At 37.8% G+C, this 19,401-nt stretch overlaps 1 protein-coding gene across 2 annotated transcripts in view; it reads left to right on the top strand.

Annotated features, from left to right (window-relative positions):
• Positions 1–19,401, top strand: part of SMG7 (SMG7 nonsense mediated mRNA decay factor) — a 64,590-nt gene that overhangs the window by 41,722 nt on the left and 3,467 nt on the right. The window contains exons 14-22 of one of the 2 annotated variants that reach the window (XM_034409638.3): positions 372–804; positions 2,716–2,860; positions 3,660–4,051; positions 4,968–5,342; positions 11,185–11,334; positions 14,828–14,908; positions 18,191–18,347; positions 18,835–19,005; positions 19,085–19,233. In XM_034409638.3, coding sequence (XP_034265529.1) covers positions 372–804; positions 2,716–2,860; positions 3,660–4,051; positions 4,968–5,342; positions 11,185–11,334; positions 14,828–14,908; positions 18,191–18,347; positions 18,835–19,005; positions 19,085–19,233 — 2,053 coding nt within the window. The remainder of the gene's footprint in view (positions 1–371; positions 805–2,715; positions 2,861–3,659; positions 4,052–4,967; positions 5,343–11,184; positions 11,335–14,827; positions 14,909–18,190; positions 18,348–18,834; positions 19,006–19,084; positions 19,234–19,401) is intronic. The other variant, XM_034409639.3, reaches the window with a different exon arrangement.

Here is a 19,401-nt window from a genome sequence, read left to right as displayed (position 1 = left end):
TCTTAGTTATATTGAACTTCAGCTGCTGGTTTGAAAGAAGCATGGTGAGTTTTTGGTTCAAATGCTACCACCCAACCAAAGAAGTTACAGAAATGTATCTCAAAAAGCCTTTTAAAACGTCAGAGGAGATCAGATGATAATCCCTAACTGCTTTAAAACTTCATCAAGATTACCCATTCTCAATTGGCATAAGTAAAGGTTGCTTTCCCTTTGATCCCTTTGATGTCTATTTTACTTTGCTTTCAATTTTGTGGGCTTAAAATAAAATAAAAAACCAGAGTACTTTTTCCCCACTCAAGGTTTGTGACTTTGATTATCCTTGAAAATTTATCAGTAACATACAGTTAATTGTTTTTATTTTTTTGTTAAAGGTTGATCCAATGTGAAAATGAGGTTGGCAAACTCATGTTTTTGACAGAGATCCCAGAACTGTTATTGGAGGAACATAATGAATCCAAACAGAGTCATGTTCTGCAGGAAGCATCAGAGCCACAGTTTGTAGATGGGAGCCCAGGACTTAAGTCCGTGCTATCTACAAGTCGAAACCTGAGCAGCAGCTCTGATACAGGAGATAAGCCAATGGTGACATTCAAAGAAAACATTAAACCACGAGAAATAAACAGAGACCAAGGTCGAAACTATCTGACCAAGGAAGTAGGAAGAGAAAGAAGAGATTATAACAAAGGAATAACAGCTAATAAAAATGATGGAAAGAAGGACATCAACAACAAAAGGAAGAATGAAATTAAGAAATGTGGCATGGATAAGAGTCAAGAAACAGGGAAGCAGAATGTAGCAGTACAGGTATGATTCTTTATATGTTATCATACCTCTGAATGTTTTCATGCTGCCACCTAATTTAGTTGCAATGTTATAAAGTTGCCTGAAGCTACCTTTAAGCTTTTGGATGATGAAGCATAGAGAGACAGCTATGAGAGACAGATGCAGCTGGAGCTTCCATACCTTCACTTCGCTCCCTCTTCCATATCTTCATTTTCCTTACTAGAGGATCTAATGGAATAGTGGTTTATGTTTCTCTTTTTCATTGCATATCTATGGTCTTATTTTCCTTTCCTTTCCCTCCTTTACTCTGTTAGTTGTTCTCTTCTTGGTACCTCTCTTCCTAATTAGAGTATGTCCAGTTTACTCTTTACTTGGTAGAGTGGGACTCACTCACTCACTCATTTATTCATTCAATTGATTTGTGGCTGCCTTCTCATTCAGGAGTCCATGATGCCATACATAGCACTCCCCCTCTTAGCAACAGCCCTGTGATGTAGATAGGCTGAGAGAGAGTGACTTGCCCTAGGTCACACTTTGGAGCTTCAGACTGGACTTGAACCTCAAAACTCCCCAATGCTAGTACCACCTCTTAATGACTTCATGACACTATCATTTAATCATAGGGTTTAAATAAGCTTAATAATGCCATTATGTTTTCTGAAATTAAGCATTCTAATATTTTTCAAAGTGCAAGAGTTATTTGCTAGCATTCAATGTAATATGATAGCAAATGTTTACCAGTTTCTGGTAACTGAGAACTGCTCTAAGTGAATACAGGTTGGGATACAGGTTGTTCTAGCATTTTATAAAATAAATTCAGTACAAAGATCTTGATTAGATTCTTTAGTTGAAGAATGTTCTGTATTTATATACAGTTCGGTGGGGACAGATTGTACCTTTCTAAACACACTATTTTGCAATTGTTCAAATTTGCTCAGGGATTCTTCTTCTTTTTTTTTTTTTGGTTGAACTATGGTTCTTTCGAGAGCTTTCCCTTATAAGCTGTTGCTTCTAAATAAAGTATAAAGTTATCTCACAATAGGTGTTATTTATTGTGCTTTCTTTTTCTCTAATAAATTTCAGCTTTTTTCATTACATAGGTTTATTAATGTATTCATTTTTTTGTGGAATAAGTGTGTTAGTTTGAGTGTATGCATTTTTAAGGTGCAACATATCAGTATCTTCATTTTTTTCTGCAAAAAAGCCCAGCACATCTATGATATATGAATTGCTGTAACTTTGAAGTTGCAACTGAAATTGAATAAAACGAAGCTGACATCGATATAAAGAAATAAGGAGCAGGCTCTAATTTCATTAAAACCTACATCTTATACTCTTGTACCTGCAAAAGCTGTGGTAGTTTTGGAAACAGGGTTTCTAGACAGAGATATCTGGTATCATAAGTCTAGTAGCTGGATAAGTATTAAAATACTTCTAAAAAATCTCAAGTAATGTTTTTATCAATGTTTGTATTTTAATATTCCAATGTGCATTTCAGAATCCTTGGCCCAACTGCTGGGAGTTCTTACCAGCCCCTCTATTAGGTTTCTTTTGAAGCTATGACATCTAGAAAGTATGAAGCCAAAGACAGGTTTGAGCTACCTCCTCTAGTCCACTGTGGAGATAATGGCTCCCCCAAATTCCAAACATGAACTTCAGTCTGAGCTCTTTTCTGAAAAAGCTAGTAGTATTTGTTTTTAAACTTGTGAGTCAGAGGAAAATAGTACATGATCAGTCTAAAATGTTCTGAGAATTGCAAATGTGGAGCTGGCCAGGGCCAAGCCCACGTTCTTTGTTCCTGTAAAAGAAATCCCTGGAAAGAATTGATATGTCTTATAATAACTTTTTAATTATTACATTCTTAAGAAGGCATGGACAAGTGAACAAGGGCAAATGTTTAGAATTATTGCCTTTACTGACTTATCCCTTTAGGTAAAATCCCAGACCGAGTTGAGGAAGACTCCAGTATCTGAAGTCAGAAAAACACCAGTAACTCAGTCTCCAAACCAGGCCAGCAACTCCCAGTTCATCCCCATTCATCACCCAGGAGCTTTCCCTCCTCTTCCTAGCCGGCCAGGTAAAATTGCTATTTCTCTAAACTAATCTTGACTTGGTATAAACTGATGAAACAGACAATTAATGTCTTCCATATACTTACCTCTCTTAATTCAAAGGTGAAAAGGGGAAAGAATGGATGTATGTGTATATATGTGATTAAGTACTGTAAATGCATTGTTAACTAGAATGTTCACATTATTTCTAGAAAGTAGGCATAATCATTAAATATCTAATGTTACATGGTACTTACCAGGCATCAGTCTTTCCACAGTGTCTTTTTTGCCAAGATGCAGCATGAGAAGCCATCTTGCTTTTATTTCACAGTTTATATGTGTGTGTGTGTGTGTGTGTGTACAGAGTATGTGACAAGGAAGAAAACGTACCGATCTTTTCAAACGTAAAGGTAGATTTTGAAGTAGAAAACATAATAAATGCAAATCATCTCTGTACTGCTCAAATTAATTTATTTGTGTATAATGTTTTTTTAAAGAAGCCTAAAGTCCTCTGAAAGTCACAGTGAAGCATCCCCTAGGATGTTAGAGATTTCTTAGAATTTTCCTCCATGTGCCTTACTGGCACAAACATCTTCCCACAAATATTTCTTCAGTACAGACAAATAGACTGAATTAATCCGTTTCTGTAATTGAATGCTGACAGATAAGAGAGCTTTGCTTTACAAATATTCTCTTTAGCTAGTAGGATCAGAGAGGTAAAGAAAGGACCGGTCATAATCTGTCTCAGTGGTTAATCTTGAAGAGGAGTCAGGCAGTATTATCCGAGGTTTCAGTTATTAAAATGTGTGCTTTCTTTCTTTCAAGGCTTCCCACCTCCTGCCTATGTTATTCCTCCTCCTGTGGCTTTCTCTATGAGCTCAGGATATACTTTCCCAGGTGGTGTTTCTGTCCCAGGAACCTTTCTTCAGCCTGCAGCTCATTCACCTGCAGGAAATCAGGTGCAAGCTGGGAAGCAATCCCACATTCCTTACAGCCAGCAGCGGCCCTCTGGACCAGGCCCAATGAACCAGGGACCTCAACAGACTCCATCCCCTTCTCAGCAGCCCCTTGCATCCATACCAGCTCAGGCAACAACCCCGTCTGCAAGCCAGCTACAGGTCCAGGCTCTTGCCCAGCAGCAGCAGCAGCAACAGTCCCCAACAAAAGCTGTGCAGGCATTAGGGAAGAGTCCTCCACACCACTCTGGATTCCAGCAGGTGAGCCTCTGCTAACTTTGAGAGATGAGAGAGTGTTAGAGCTCCAAACCTTTATATGTTTTGTACTCAAATAAAACAAAGACTCCCACTTAGATTGCAATACTGGCCTTTCTGTAAATGTTACAATGGCAGGTACAACCACTTAAGGAGAAAAGGAATTGACAAGTCAATGGGAAAGAGACAGGTGAAATATAGTGAACAAGCTAGGAATGTAGTTGAAAGCTAAGAACAGAAGAATATCAGAATGGATATTTATTAATGATCAAGTATCTCTTTTCTAGGTGAGAAGAATCAGAATAGTTCAGATTATATTTGATAAAACCTTTCCTACTGCTTCTTCTCAAGTATGACATGACCAGCCTTATAAATGATGAATTGGTATTATTGAATGATTAATTAAATATATTTGAAGGATTACAACTTAATATGCACTGTTCTGCTTGCAGAGCTGCAACATTGTGTCTTCATTGAAAGATGAGAAATTATTGACGGATGAATCTTAATATCAAAATGCTAGTCTTGTAGTCTGTCTCTGCTAAAAGGTTTCTTTAGCTTTTCTCTGCTTGTGAGATCTGAAAACTTTAATCTCAAAAGGAAACCGTAAACTTTGGAAGTTCGCTTTGTAGAATTGAATATGCAGTTCTGCCTAATATGCTCACCATTGAACGTATTTTTTTTTAAAGGTAACACAATGCACAGCGTATATGCAGAGAAGAGCAAAAGGTGTTTTTTTTTTTGTTAGCCTATAATGCTTGAGGTATTCAACCCTGTTATTTAATTCTGAGTCAAAGCATACTTGGCATCCATATCACATTCAGTTTATGTTCTATGGTTATTTGCTGGATCCTAAAATCAATCTCTTATCCAGAGGGTCTGTATTATTGATAATGCTGAAAGCTGGCGTATTTATTCTTAGTATCCCCAGGGAGACTCCTCCAAGCAGCTCTGGAACCCCTCTCAGGTTCAAGGCCCATTGGGGAAGATCATGCCTGTGAAGCAGCCGTACTATCTTCAGGGCCAGGATCCCGTGAAACTCTTTGAACACTCCTTGCAGCCTCCCCTTCTGCAACAACAGCAGCCTCTGGAGAAGAAAATGAAGCCTTTCCCTATGGAGCCATATAACCAGAATCCCTCAGAGGTCAAGATGCCAGAATTTTACTGGGACTCCTATGGTATGGCTGATAACCGTGTTGTGATGGCACAACAACAAGCCAACCTGGACCGCAGAGGGAAACGGCAGCAAGGAGTCTTCCGCCCAGAGCAGGACCCAATGCCGAGGATGGGTTTTGAGGTAAACTAAGAGTTGACCATAGAATATAGGCAGTAGCTTCCTTTATGCCACAAATGGACAGTTTCTGGTGACTTACCAGACTGGATGTGTAGGCCAGTCGTGTCTCCCTACAGTGTTTGCTTGGCATTCATTGGATGAATCTGTGTTTCTGGCTCAATGGTTCCACAGTCCTACTGTTCTTTTAAAGAGTTAACTGGCAGAGTGTTCATGAAACCAGAATTGTTTTGTTTTAAGCTCAGGACAAAACAATCCCACTTAGAACACTTCACTGGAATATTTCAGGCATACCGTGTTCCAGTAGAGCAAACATAATGTTTCTTGTATTCTGTTCATAATAATTCCCCTGCATGAAGGCACAATACATAACAAAAACCAAACCCATCAGGATAGTTTCAGAACAATCCAATAAAATCAGCTTAGAACTCAAAATAAATATTTATATTAAAATGACCCACACAACGGTACCCTTAAAACAATGCTTTAGGATAGTGTATGTATGTAATGGTACGTGGGAATGATGTTGGGAGACAGGGCGAAGAGACAGTCAGATGAAAGGCAACTTAGCCCCCTGTAGAAATGTGGGTGGGTCCAGTGACTCAGAAGAGACCCTCCCTAATTTCTTGGCTGTAAAGGGACAGGGGGAGAAATGTATTTTCAGACATGCAAGATTCTGTTAATTTAACTTACAATAAAGTAGAATTAGTTTATCTGTCCCGTGTTTCCTGTCTGGTCTGCCTCACAGGGCTGACAATATACTAAACATCCATAATAATTTAAAATACAGGTAGTCCTCGACTTATGACAATTGAGCCCAAAATTTCTGTTGTTATGTGAGACATTTGTTAAGTGAGTTTTGCCCCGTTTTATTACCTTTCTTGCCACAGCCGTTAAGTGAATCACTGCAGTTGATAACTGAGTCACACGGTTATTAAGTGAATCCAGCTTCCCCATTGACTTTGCTTATCAGAAGGTTGCCAAAGGGGATCACAGGATCTTGAGACACAGCAACAGTCATAAGTATGAACTATTGTGTTTCCCTGAAAATAAGACCTTATCTTATATTTTTTTGAACCCTGAAATAAGCGCCTGTCCTTATTGCCATGCGCTCAAAAGCCCAATTGGGCTTATTATCAGGGGATGTCTTATTTGGGGGGAAACAGGGTAGTTGATCACACGAGCATAGAGTCACTACAAAGGTCATAACTATGAAAAATGGTCATAAGTCACTTTTTTCAGTGCCATTGTAACTTTAAACAGTCACTAAATGAACTGTTGCAAGTCAAGGACTATCTGGATATGTTAATCTGTATTAACCAAATGATATACAACGATCTAAAAGGCTGTGAGATTTCCACAAAGACAAAGGGAGTTGAATGGTATCCTTTAGGCAGACAACTTGGAGATTATAATCCTGGACTAATATCCAAAAGAAGGCTTTGCTCAAAGAATGTAAAGAGCAGTCAGGATTGTATTGAGAAATAAGGCCAGGCAGATATTAAAGGGTTTATGATGAAAGGATTCTAAAGAGGGGCACTAGTAGTTTGTTCTGGACTCTGATTTATGTGCCCAGGTGAGTTTACTAATTATTAGTCAGCAAACAGGAAACATCAATAGGTTTACTTCTGCACGGGTCTATCCACAACAACAAAAATACACTTTTGTGCTGTTAGTTTGTGACTTTTCCTAAATACATATGTTTATACATTTGGCAACACTCCTCTAAAAGTGATACATAAGTATCTAGCTGTTAACACAGTTCCCTTTTAGTTAGCAATGTTATGCAAAGAAGAGAAAGTAAAGTAACCACAAATACAAACTATTTTTTTCCACCGTCCTTTGTTCTTTAAACTTCACTTACTTTTACTTTTGAGGATCTTATCCATTCTATCCAGCCACAAACTTGGTTTTTCCCTTCCTTTTGACCTATTCGCTTTTCATATATTTGTTTTGTGATTCCAACCTCATTCATTCTGATTGTCACCAGACTAGTTCAATTTGCTTCCTTCTACTGGTCTTTTACTTTTGTACTCAACACTCATTAATTTAACATCCATTCAGACAACACTCACTCACACTGTGCCTACTACATTCAGTGTTGATGTTCCTGCTGACATACCCAACTCTTACTTTCATAGAAAAAAATGGACAGAAGAAGCACCCTGAGCCATTTGGCCAATATTAATTGCTTTTGACAGATACCTGTTGAGATGGGTAGCTATAGAAATAAAATAAATAAATACTTAGTAGCTGCCTGCTTGCATTTACGTACCTTGACGTTTCTTCGTCCATTCTCTCATCTCACATGTATTCAGTAGTCTCCATAAATCAATTTATTTGCTCTAGTTTTTTTGCCATTTAAGTATAACTTGACATTTTTCACTCTTGTTTTTCCTGTCAGATTTGAACATTTGCTAAATTAACATTCAGATCTATACTCTTCAATTCTCAGCAAGCCATTAGTATTCTCTTCTAACAGCATTGCATTCTCTGCATACAAAAATACATATGTACATCCTTAACCCACATACTTCTGATGGCGCATTTCTTATACATTTATATCCATAACTATGTTAAATAACCAAGGGGATGCCACACATTTTTCTTCTTACTCCCTGTTCAGTGTTGAACCACTCTCATGGATGCTTTACTTTAATCCTACACAGCTCTTATCACATTCAGCATTCAATCTGCAACTCTACACTTGTGCCAAACGTTTCATAACTCAGACTTCTTCACTTCATGATATATGCTTTGCAAGTCAAAATGCAGAAAAGCATCTTTCTTATATTTTTTCCAGAGAAATGAACTGCAAAGCTAAACAAATAAAAGAATAAACCCTGAAAATTCAACTTTGCAGGGTTGTATGCAGTGTACAGGCACATTAAACAGCTATCTGTCTGCCTGTCCATCTGTCTTAACAACTTGCCTGAAATAGATAAACAACAGTGAAGTGATGATATAGATGTGGAGGAAGCAAGATGGTTTGCAAAGATTGTAATATATCAAGAGACAGGATGGTATAAAGTAGTTTTAGCTGTATTTTCTCCTCTTACAATTCTTTCACTTTTCCCAGTTTATGATTTTTTGCTACTTTTTTTGGTAGCAATACTGTGTAATATTGAATATGCCACAAGGGAATTGTGTGATAGCTATATATATGTGTGGAAGAAAATGTTTTAACATACTGCATTGTAACCCATTAATCTAATTTCCCCATAGCAAAGATTTTACAAAATGATGACCAACTTTTCTGCCAAACAGCAGCAGCATGTGATAGACTTTCCCCTCCCTCCCCTTCATTAGGACCAGCCAATAGCTGCAGGAGTGGTACTTTCCCTGTTGTCTTAGTGGCTGATGGAGAATACTTTGCCTATTTGTAGGACTAAGGAACTTCCTGCCAGTTCCAATAGTTCTGGGAGAAGACAGAACAAGAGCTTTGTTCATTGTATTGAATAGAATAATAAATCTGAGAGTTGGAAAGCAACATACTGTGGTTACCAGAATAAGGGATATTGGTCAGTACAGTGGATTAGGGAGGCTTTGCTTCATTTCCCCCTCTCCCCAGCATCTTTTGCCAGGGTGTATTAAATACAATATATAAAGAAATAATTAGCAACATCATAAGATACTGCTTGCTTGTAATGTAATGTTGTTATCCAACATATGATTTTTAAAACTTAAAATGTCACAAGAAGAGAGGAATGGATCATTATCTGGTGGCAAATTCTAAAGTCCAAGTTCGACATGGATTTCCTCCAAAACTTTCCAGTTAAATCGTAATTTATTTATTCTCAAGCTTTATCACTGTAAGATTGTATAAATCAATATTTAAATAGTTGGATAGTCCCTAAATGTAGAGGAAGCAAACACAAACCTCTTTTCTGTCAGTTGTTCCTCGACTTTATCAGAGAAATTTTAAGTAGAAACCCCCAAATGAATCTAAATATGAGTTAAGATGGCACTCCAATAGTGTAGTAGATGGAAAACTCTGAAAAATAGATATAACCGGTTAAGAGTTATTTTGAAAACTTTGGATAAAAGTTCATACCTACCTTATCTGCACTTCCACATTAATGATTCATTGCAGGTTAAAGTTGCTTAAAACCAAGGAAACAAGGTGAGCTAATCCCCCTCCCTTTAAATTTATTTATTTATTTATCTATCATTATTATTTATAAATCAAATTTATAGAGCACCAAAAGCAACTCTGGATGGCGTACAACAATCCGATAATAAATAAATAAATAAATAAATAATATATACTATATATATAAACCCATATTAATAATTACCATTAAAGTGAAAAATGCAAACATGGGAGAAAGATAAAATTGGCCACCTCTAGAAAGGAGCCAGCTGAGCAAGACTCTGGGAGCCCAAGCCTGGCAACATAGCCTTGTCTTGAGGATTTATCAAAAGGGATGGAGCTAATCTAATTTCAGGGGGATATTTTTGAGAACAGTGTGTGCAGGAAAATAATTAAGGCACAAAATCACTTCTGAAAAAAGTAATTAACTGCAGCAGTCCATCAAAGTCATATTAAGACAACATTCCTAAGTATATAACTATGTTTTTCCTGAAAGAGATAGCCACACAAGCCTACAGGTGGTAGCCCTGATAAGAGATAAAGCTAATACTGTTAAATCTCCTTATTCCTATATAATATCACCTTTTTAAAAATAAAAACAAGGAGCCAATTGCTTCCTGTTAGTAGTTGCAAATATGTTAAAGGTTTATCAAGTATTTGTCCTAGGATACTATATATTTCAGGCATGAACTACATTGGTTTTGGGAATAGGTGAAAAAGGCAGATCATTTTTTATAGACAAAGGCGGAAGCTGTGATATTCAAGATCAAAGAAGGACTTTGCTTGTCTCACAAGTAGCATTCTGAAAACTTTCAACAACTTCCAGTGATTTTTTTAAAAGTCCAATTTCTATGTTACAGAAGGGTTCTCAAAATATGAGTTGTATCCCTTAGGAAGTTGCAAGCAACATAGAGAGGACCACAAATATTTTAGCAGTGCATGCAAAGTAGGAATACTCTAAAACTTGTTTCAGCTTTGCCTGGGCAAGCCTATGGTGGATTTGCCTAGAAAAAACGGGTAACAAGTTTTGAGAGTGTTTCTGTTATGCATGTGGTAATCATAAGGACAGTCAAAACCTGCTCCCACTTTGAGTGCAACAAGATAAGGAAGGCAGAAGGAACAATAAAGCTAAGAGTCATTTTTATTTTTGAGAGATAGTTAAATCTTAGATCTAGTCATCTGCAAAATACATCAGTTTTATATATCATTTGTTTATTTAGCGTTATTCATGACATGGGCTGCAAAAATTCATTGATCGTTTTAGGGAATTATAGTATTGTATTATTTGAAAATTCTGCCATATTGTATACTGTATATGTCTACATCTTCCAGTTTCAATCAATAAGGTGGTATAAATATATCTTGCATTATGGGTAAAATTACTGTCTACGCCTTACAGAACTACTAAGATACTTACTTTGCACACACTTTCTAAATCAGACAGGAGGGACTACATTTTCCTCAAATGTCAATCCCGATGTTTTGTTTATCTATACATTCAAACATGAAGGGAGGGGAAGGGATTCCTCCTAAAGCACAAAACAATGATAGAAGATTATATTATCACTGCTTTTCTCTTTTCTCCCTTGAATCTTATCTTCTTCTCCTCTTTACCTCTTTGACTAGCTTTTGCATGCTGGCTTACCTACTGTATCTTGCGTCTCTTTGGGCCTTTAAACTTTTTGCTTGTCTGTTGCTGTTCTTGCTTCCTTGTCTTTCCATGCTGCATCTCACTGTGCTCCTTTCTGTCACTAGGACCCCAAGAGCTCCCCTCTGCTTCCTCCGGACCTGTTAAAGAGTTTGGCTGCCTTGGAGGAGGAGGAAGAGCTGATTTTCTCTAATCCTCCTGATCTTTACCCAGCACTGCTGGGGCCTCTCGCCTCTCTTCCTGGACGAAGCCTCTTTGTATGTATTTGACTTAATTCTGCTGCTTCTTGCTCTAATTTTGCCCTCTTTTTTGTTTGTTTGTTTGTTTTCCCTGAAAGGTCAGTTGGAGGTTTGAAATCTATATTCCTTGCTGAAATTGTCTTAATGGGGGAAATGGAGATCTTATAGGAGAAAGCAGCTTTTACACAGATGTAATGTTTTATCAGGGTTCCTCCTTTCTGGCCCAGTGCACAATGTATTTGTAAATACTGGAAAGGGGGGCCATTCTGAACCATACCCTACCCAATTCGGTTTTCTACAAAAATGGGTCACCTTGACTTTCCCAAGTTTATTCAATCGGGGGGGGGGGGGTAATGAAAGTGTGCTAGCCACTACAACCTACTAAAGGTGTTATTCTGCCTGATCGCATTATTGCTCCAGAATTCTTATTCAAGCACAGTATAAGAAAGCTGCAATCTTACATGATCCAAATTCTGGTTCCTTCTTGGCTTGCGGGGAACTTTCTAGTTAAGTTTTCCATCTGTGTAGTAGAAAAGTAAATATACTTTTACATTCTGTAATGTGAATAAAATAGACATTAAGAGACTAGAACCATGAACTTAAGACCTAGCAAGCACTTCTCAGCCATTTAATTAATTTTAATGAAATGAGACATTCTACTTTAAAGAAGTGTAGAAAATAAACTACTGTCAGCATGTGGCCCATTGAGCTCCTTTTTTAAAGGCTACCCAAGCTGTTTTGACATTTATCAGGCAGAGAAATACAGTCCTTCAAGTAAGATTGAGATGAAAAATATTCATATTTGTTAATATAATCAGTAAGGACTGGTTTAGGCCATGTCAGGGTTTCATGCAAATTTCATTAGTCAACCAGATGTGGAACATGAAAATAGCAGCTTTCCCTCTTATCATTCCCAGCTTTTGCAGATAGAAAGTATTGTTCTCTAGTATTGGAAAAGGAGTAACCCTTGATAGATTCATCTTTCAAACATCTAATTTGAGGCTATCATAGATTAATATAAAGGTCATATATATTTCACACTGTGACATTTATGTACCTGTATCCTTCCTGGGGTCGTGAGTGCAGAAAAGTCCTTAATTAAGGAGATGTTATGTATTTACCACAAAAGGTAGAGAAATCCTGTCTTCATACATGTGAAAATCCAAAGCCTTTCTAATAAAATTCTATTTTCTAATTAAAATGCTACCATTAAGAAAGAGAGATTCTATTGTCATAAAATCACTAGGATTTCTTTCTTCCAGTTAATTATATATTTACCTAGGATGCTTGATGGGAAGGTAAGAAAACTGAAGATCTGTAAATTTTAGATCCTAGAGGTTAAATTTCTATATGGTCATTTCACATACATACATATGAAATATACCTTTATTTATATACTATAGCTCCCATGTGGAATTGGCTAAAAACTACTTCCCTTAAAATGGCCTAACTACATGGAACTGTTTATGTCAACATCAATGATGCATGGTTAGAAGAGCAGTTGCAAAGAGAACTCAAGAGCACCAGTCTCTTACACAAAGCATAGTTAATAAGAAGTATTGTACTTCAGCTTTGTAGGGTCTTGATTATCTTGTATAAATTTATTTTCAATGATAGGTCTTTAGAAATGTCGCTGTTTCTCAGAAACAGTTCCTACTTTGTAAACACAGTAACTGGGCATATTTATTGAATGGAAGGTTATTAAAGATCTAAATATTTAGATCTATGTCTTTGATTCATTGACAAATGAAGGAATTCCTTTCATTATCATGGTTCCATGGAGCCTCCTTGCTGAATGGAAGAATAGGAATGGGAAGGAAGAGATGCCCTTTCTTGTTTTCCTTTGCAAATCCCAGTAATTTACTATGTTACAAAATCTTCCAGAATTCCAGAATAGATTCTTTTTGATATAGGAGGCTGTAAAGAGAAGGGAATTGGTTAAAATTTCAGGAAAGTCATCGAGTTTATGGATTGAGCTTGCTAATTTTGTGTGTGTGTGTTAATTTTTAAGTTCAATCAAAGAAAATGCTTGATTTGTATTAAAATGTAGTAGGATTATGCATACATAATCCTTCTGGGATTTTTATTCCAGTGAAATTGTGAAAGAGGTTGGCCTTCAGTTATCAGACATAAAAAAATCCCCATTTTTTTTTACCTTAGCACAATATTTTTGCCTTCATATAATTTTGAGTTGATTTTTATGTAACTTCCGACAGTTACCCTTAAACTATCTTTCCAGTTCCATAAAGCAATTTATAGTAATTATCCTCCGTAAACCCAAAATGTTTTCATTTTCTGAAGAAAGAGATGGAAAGAGAATATGAAATCTTTAGAGAAAACACATGAAATTTATTAGTCATTGACTAGTAATTCTTTAGACTGTATGCTACTCTTGCTCATCTCCCCAGTATCATTTGAGATTAATGATTTGAATGATGCAGCTGGCATTGATTGCATCCCTTCCAATCAAATCCTTATGACATGTCAGGTCAGGGCCTCCATTATAAGAGAGTTGAAGGTATGTGGCTTTTTATCTGCAGATATGTGTCCAATTGAAATCAGTTAATGCCAAAATATGATACCCTGAGCTCATCTGATTGCCTTTTTTTAAAAATTGCTTTAAATTTAATTTCTCACCAACCAATCAGAAATTTTCAATTCCCCCCAAGATTATGCAAATTGAGCAGTTTGCATAATTGTTATACAATGTTGTGCAATTTTTTCTGATTTTCTTTTCACAGAGAAAGCCAGCAACTCTATAGGATTGCTCTCATACTTCCATGCTTTCCTCTGGAGATAAATTATATAGGACCTTGTTTCTGCTGTATGAAAATGGAGTTTCTAATGAAACTGTAGTCTTCATTCAAATGATATTCCTCTTTTTTTCTACACTCAAGAACAGGCTTGCAAAGCAGATATAGCTCTGCATATTAGTCAGTTTTAATTATTTTAATCAGATTGTATTTAACACAATATCTTCATTTTGGCTAATGTTAATCTATTAATTGCATTAACAAGTTATTTGCAACATCAGTATTTCTTTAAAAAAATAAAACCCTAAATACTACTAGGTTTGTGGTTATGGAAATACTAATTCAGATATTAAGCCTTCATATTTGAGCAGAAACTGGTTAGTTTGCTTACATCATACATTCATATCTAATGAATAGTTCGATGAACTGCAATTTTATGGCTCTTCAACAACATGAGGTGTTAAAGCCTATTGTTTTAGTATGAAATTTCCCAAATGAATTGCCATTTTTTGAGAGCTACATATGCAACTGACTGCACTGTTTGCTGTCATTTGCAATTTAATCAAATTATTCCTGTTTATTTTAAGCACCTCTTTCATATAGTAAAAGAAGTAATACAATACAAGGATCTTTAATATGATTCTTGTTCTCATGCATGCTATATGAACCCCAAGGACACTTTCCACTCTGTTATTTTTATATTAGCTGACTTGTAAATCAATAACAAGTTTTATTACTCTCTTTCCCTTATCCTGAAGAAATCACTGTTGGAGAAACCATCAGATCTGATGTCACAGTCACCATCTTTCCTATCGCTCACAGGCTTCTCTCTTAATCAGGTAACTAATAACTTTCTCATTTTTCTTTCTGGACAGCTTTGTCACTTTGTTAGGTGCATGTGTTGCTTTGAAGAAATAGCTTATCAGAGCATTGAACAAAGCACCATGTCCAAGCTGCTTTGAAAGCAATAGAGATCCTCTTGCTTCTAAGATCAGGAGCTGGGATAGCCAGTGCCAGAGAGATGCATTCAGGCAGCACGATTGGTTCCCTTCTTCAGGATGCATTGCTCACGATCTTTACTCAGGCAGGCGGCAGGTAATACCTAGGCTGATTCTACGCCTATATGCTGGAAGGCATCCAGATTGGCTGGCTGGCTTCAACAATTACCATACAGTTGTCTAATAGACAATGCAGCAAAGTTAGCTAATCTGGAGTCTCTTCAATAAGTGGCCTTCCAGGCTGGCTTCCTGCTATGGACAATCCTGCGGTCCTTACTAAAGCTACCCAGGTTGAAAGACCTTGAGAGCAGGCACAGGTAGCTACAGGCTGGTTGAGTTCAGCCAGTGCTATGGGAATGGACCTATAGAGTATGTGTGTGTGTTTATGTGTACTTGTTGATGCCACTTATCCTAGAACCTTCTCTTGTGTTACTTAGCTATTTATTTATTTATTTATTTATTTATTTATACATACATACATACATACATACATACATACATACATACATATATACATACATACATACATACGTACTTGAATTTATATGCTGGAAGGCTTATACCTCCTAACAATAAAAAAATTTTTAAAAAAAGAAAAATATTACAGCATGCATTTAAACTAAATCTGTATGTCCCGTGAGCAATTGCTTATAATTAAGTAGCAACTTTACCCCAAAGGTTCTGGAATGTGATCAAAAGAGCCATCATAGCCTCATGGGGTAGGCCATTCCAGAGCAGAGGGGCTACTGCAAACAACTTCGCCCTGGAGACTCTTTATATTTTCTCATGGGTAGGAATTCTTATCCTTCTTCTCAACCAAGCAGAGGAACCTCTCTGCATCAGATGGCCCCGCAAATAACAAGGACATGAGCCATAAATTATTGCTAATTGTTTAAGGTGATAGCAGTTAACTCCATTGGTCTGAACCATTTTGGATGGAAGGGAAAACTCTCATGTTGGAATATTCCTCTGTACAATATATTAATATCATAAGGTGCAAGTAATTTTAGGCTGTAACTTTCCTTGTAACACGGTAGTTCTCTCTGACTGGGGTTTCATGGTATATTCATGGCGTATACATAACACAAAACATTTTATCCTGGCAAATTGTATGTCCTATGTAGTGACCAGACTCCTAAAACAGCTTGAAGGTGCCCTGCCAATACAAACCTATGTAAGAAGTAGGCACAATGCCATGTATATTTTGAGGCATGATAGTGGTGTGTTCAGTTGCCAGATCTAAACAATTCAATACAATATGTGTTGTCAGTCAAACAGAACTAAATATATACTATCCTAGCACATTTCATTCTGCTTGCTTGCTTACTTACTGATACCAAAAGGAACTGACTGTTTCCCTCACAGTTTTAATATATGTTATGAATAAATGTTTACACATTGATTGTGTGGCATTTGTTTTGCGATCTGATTTTTTTAGTTTTGACCTAATATAGAATAGTACAGTTACATGGTTCTATTTTTTACTTTTTTATTTTTCATTTAAGAGCCAAGAATAGTGCATAGCAGTAAAAGCAGTATTCCTTCTTATAGCTACCGTGTTTCCCCGAAAATAAGACCCTGTCTTATATTTTTTTGAACCCTGAAATAAGCGCTTGGCTTTATTTTCAGGGAGGTCTTATCATTTTGGGGCGCGTGGAGCTCCTCTTGCCGTCTTACCTGATTTCCAGCTCTGCGTTTAAATATTTTCGGGGAGGGCTTATTTTCGGGGGGGGAGACTTATTTTAGCACATGCGCTCAAAAGTCCGATTGGGCTTATTATCAGGGGATGTCTTATTTTCGGGGAAACAGGGCAGGTTATATCTAATCCCTCCTATCATATCATTTAAAATAGATAAATGTAATATGCAAAAAGACCTTTGGGTTTTAATATTAATTACTGTCATTCTTAAACTAAATGGTTTTGGACACCTTTACTATGAACTCTAGCAATCTGAAGTAAACCTTCTATACTTCAGAAATATTGGATAAAGGCAACATTGACATACCCCACTAATACTACTGTACTGTACTCATGTATCCCAACGATGCCCTTGAAGTGATGTCCTGGTGCCTGGAGGCCGTGCGGATCTGGATGGGGAGTAACAGGCTTCGACTCAACCCTTCCAAGACCGAGTGGCTGTGGCTTCCGGCGTCCTGATATAGCCAGCTGGTGCCATCGCTGGCTATTGGGGGGCGAGTTATTGGCCCCCACGGATAGGGCTCGCAACTTGGGCGTCCTCCTGGATGCACGGCTGTCTTTAGAAGAGCATATGACGGCCATGGCCAGGGGGGCTTTTTATCAGGTCCGCCTGATTCGCCCTTTCTGGATTGGGATTCCTTACGCACAGTCACTCAGGCACTCGTCACTTCCCGCCTGGACTACTGCAATGCTCTCTACATGGGGCTCCCCTTGAGGAGTACCCGGAGGCTCCAACTGGTGCAGAATGCGGCCGCGCGGGGAATTATGGGAGCGAGGGGTCGCTCCCATGTGATACCTCTCCTGCGTGAGCTGCATTGGCTTCCAGTGGTGTTCCGGGTGCACTTCAAGGTGTTGGTTACCACCTTTAGAGTGCTCCATGGCATAGGACCTGGGTATTTGCGGGACCGCCTTCTGCCGCCGATAGCCTCCCACCGACCAGTACGCTCCCACAGAGAGGGACTCCTCAGCCAGGCAATGTCGGCTGGCGACCCCCAGGGGGAGGGCCTTCTCTGTGGCAGCTCCCGCCCTCTGGAACGATTTGCCCCCGGAGATAAGAAGGATATCAGATCTCTGGGTCTTTCGACGTGCCCTGAAAACTTTTCTTTTCCATCAAGCAGGGCTGGCGTGACCCTCCCCCCCCCCCTTTTTTTTTTTTTTTTTTTTTAGTTTTTTAGTTGTTTGGTTTTTAATCTGTCAATGGGTTTTAATTCGAATTGTTTTAAATTTGGGCCAAAGTATATAATTCTTTTAATAATTTTAAATTTTGTATTGGTATGTGTTTTAGTTCTGGCTGTGCACCGCCCTGAGTCCACTAGGAGAAGGGCGGTATACAAATAAAATAAAATAAATAAATAAATAAATGTATTGAATTGGTCTGGTGTGATCCCTTTCTTATCCCTGTGCTCTTTCTTTCAATTTTATAGGAAAGATATCCAAACAGCATGTTCAATGAAGTTTATGGGAAAAACCTCAATGCCAGCACAAAAGCCGAGGTTACACCATCAGTAGCTCACCAGGAGACTTCACTTTATTCTCTTTTTGAAGGTACTCCATGGTCTCCATCTCTTCCAGCCAGCTCAGGTGAGGCTCCAACATTCCCTTCATCACCTATAGCATACAACCTGAGGATAACGTGTGTACCACTTGCTCAGCAACTCCCTTCCATCACTATTGTAGGAACATCATAAAACATCAAGTTTCCTTTGAATTGTTCAGCAAATATAATACTACTACTTTTCCTTTTCTGAGTAAATTTCCTTTCAATGTCTGCACACACCTGCTCGTTATATTTCTACATCTGTCTGTATATATGTATATGAGCTCTGTGTGTGTAAGTGAGAGAAAGAGAGAGAGAGAAGTGAAAACCCATTTGCAATCTTTGTGATATTCTTAGAACAAAGAAAACTTAGTAACTATAATGCTCACAAAGTCCAAAACCATGTATGTTTTTGTTTATTAATGAATAAAAATGAGTAAAAATCTTACATTAATAAAACCAAAATAATACATAAAACTAAAGGCGTTAAATCAGGAGATCACCAAATTGATTTTTTTCTAAATTTCATAGATCATTCAACACCAGCCAGCCAGTCTCCTCACTCCTCCAACCCAAGCAGCTTGCCAAGCTCTCCTCCAACTCACAACCATAATTCGGTTCCATTTTCCAACTTTGGGCCCATTGGGACTCCAGACAACAGGGATAGAAGGATAACAGATCGGTGGAAGACAGATAAGCCAGGTGAGTAGACGGGTCTTAGCATCAGTTTAATTTCAGTGGTTTTCAGGGACATTTACCTGTTACTCTTGCTCTCGTTCAGCAATGGGAGGCTTTGGCCTGGACTATCTCCCAGCAACATCATCCTCTTCAGAGAGTAGCTGGCATCCAACCAGCACCCACAGTGGTCCCTGGTCAGCCCATGGCCCATCCATAGAGGATTCGTCAGCTGTGCTTATGGAAAGTCTGAAGGTGGGCTGCGTATGGATTCTGTCCTTTTTTGTCAAGTTATGAATTAGATAAGAGATACGGCAAAATTCTGAAATAGTAATGATGTGTCCTTTGATATTTTTCTGATTCTTGCTATTTGGCAATGATATTGTGAACCATTTGTCTGTGACGTATGTACAATTAAGATGT

Source organism: Pantherophis guttatus, chromosome 3 (genome assembly GCF_059756535.1).
Source record: "Pantherophis guttatus breed Tessera chromosome 3, ASM5975653v1, whole genome shotgun sequence".
Lineage (NCBI taxonomy): Eukaryota > Metazoa > Chordata > Lepidosauria > Squamata > Colubridae > Pantherophis > Pantherophis guttatus.
This window is presented reverse-complemented; position numbering and strand designations above follow the sequence as displayed.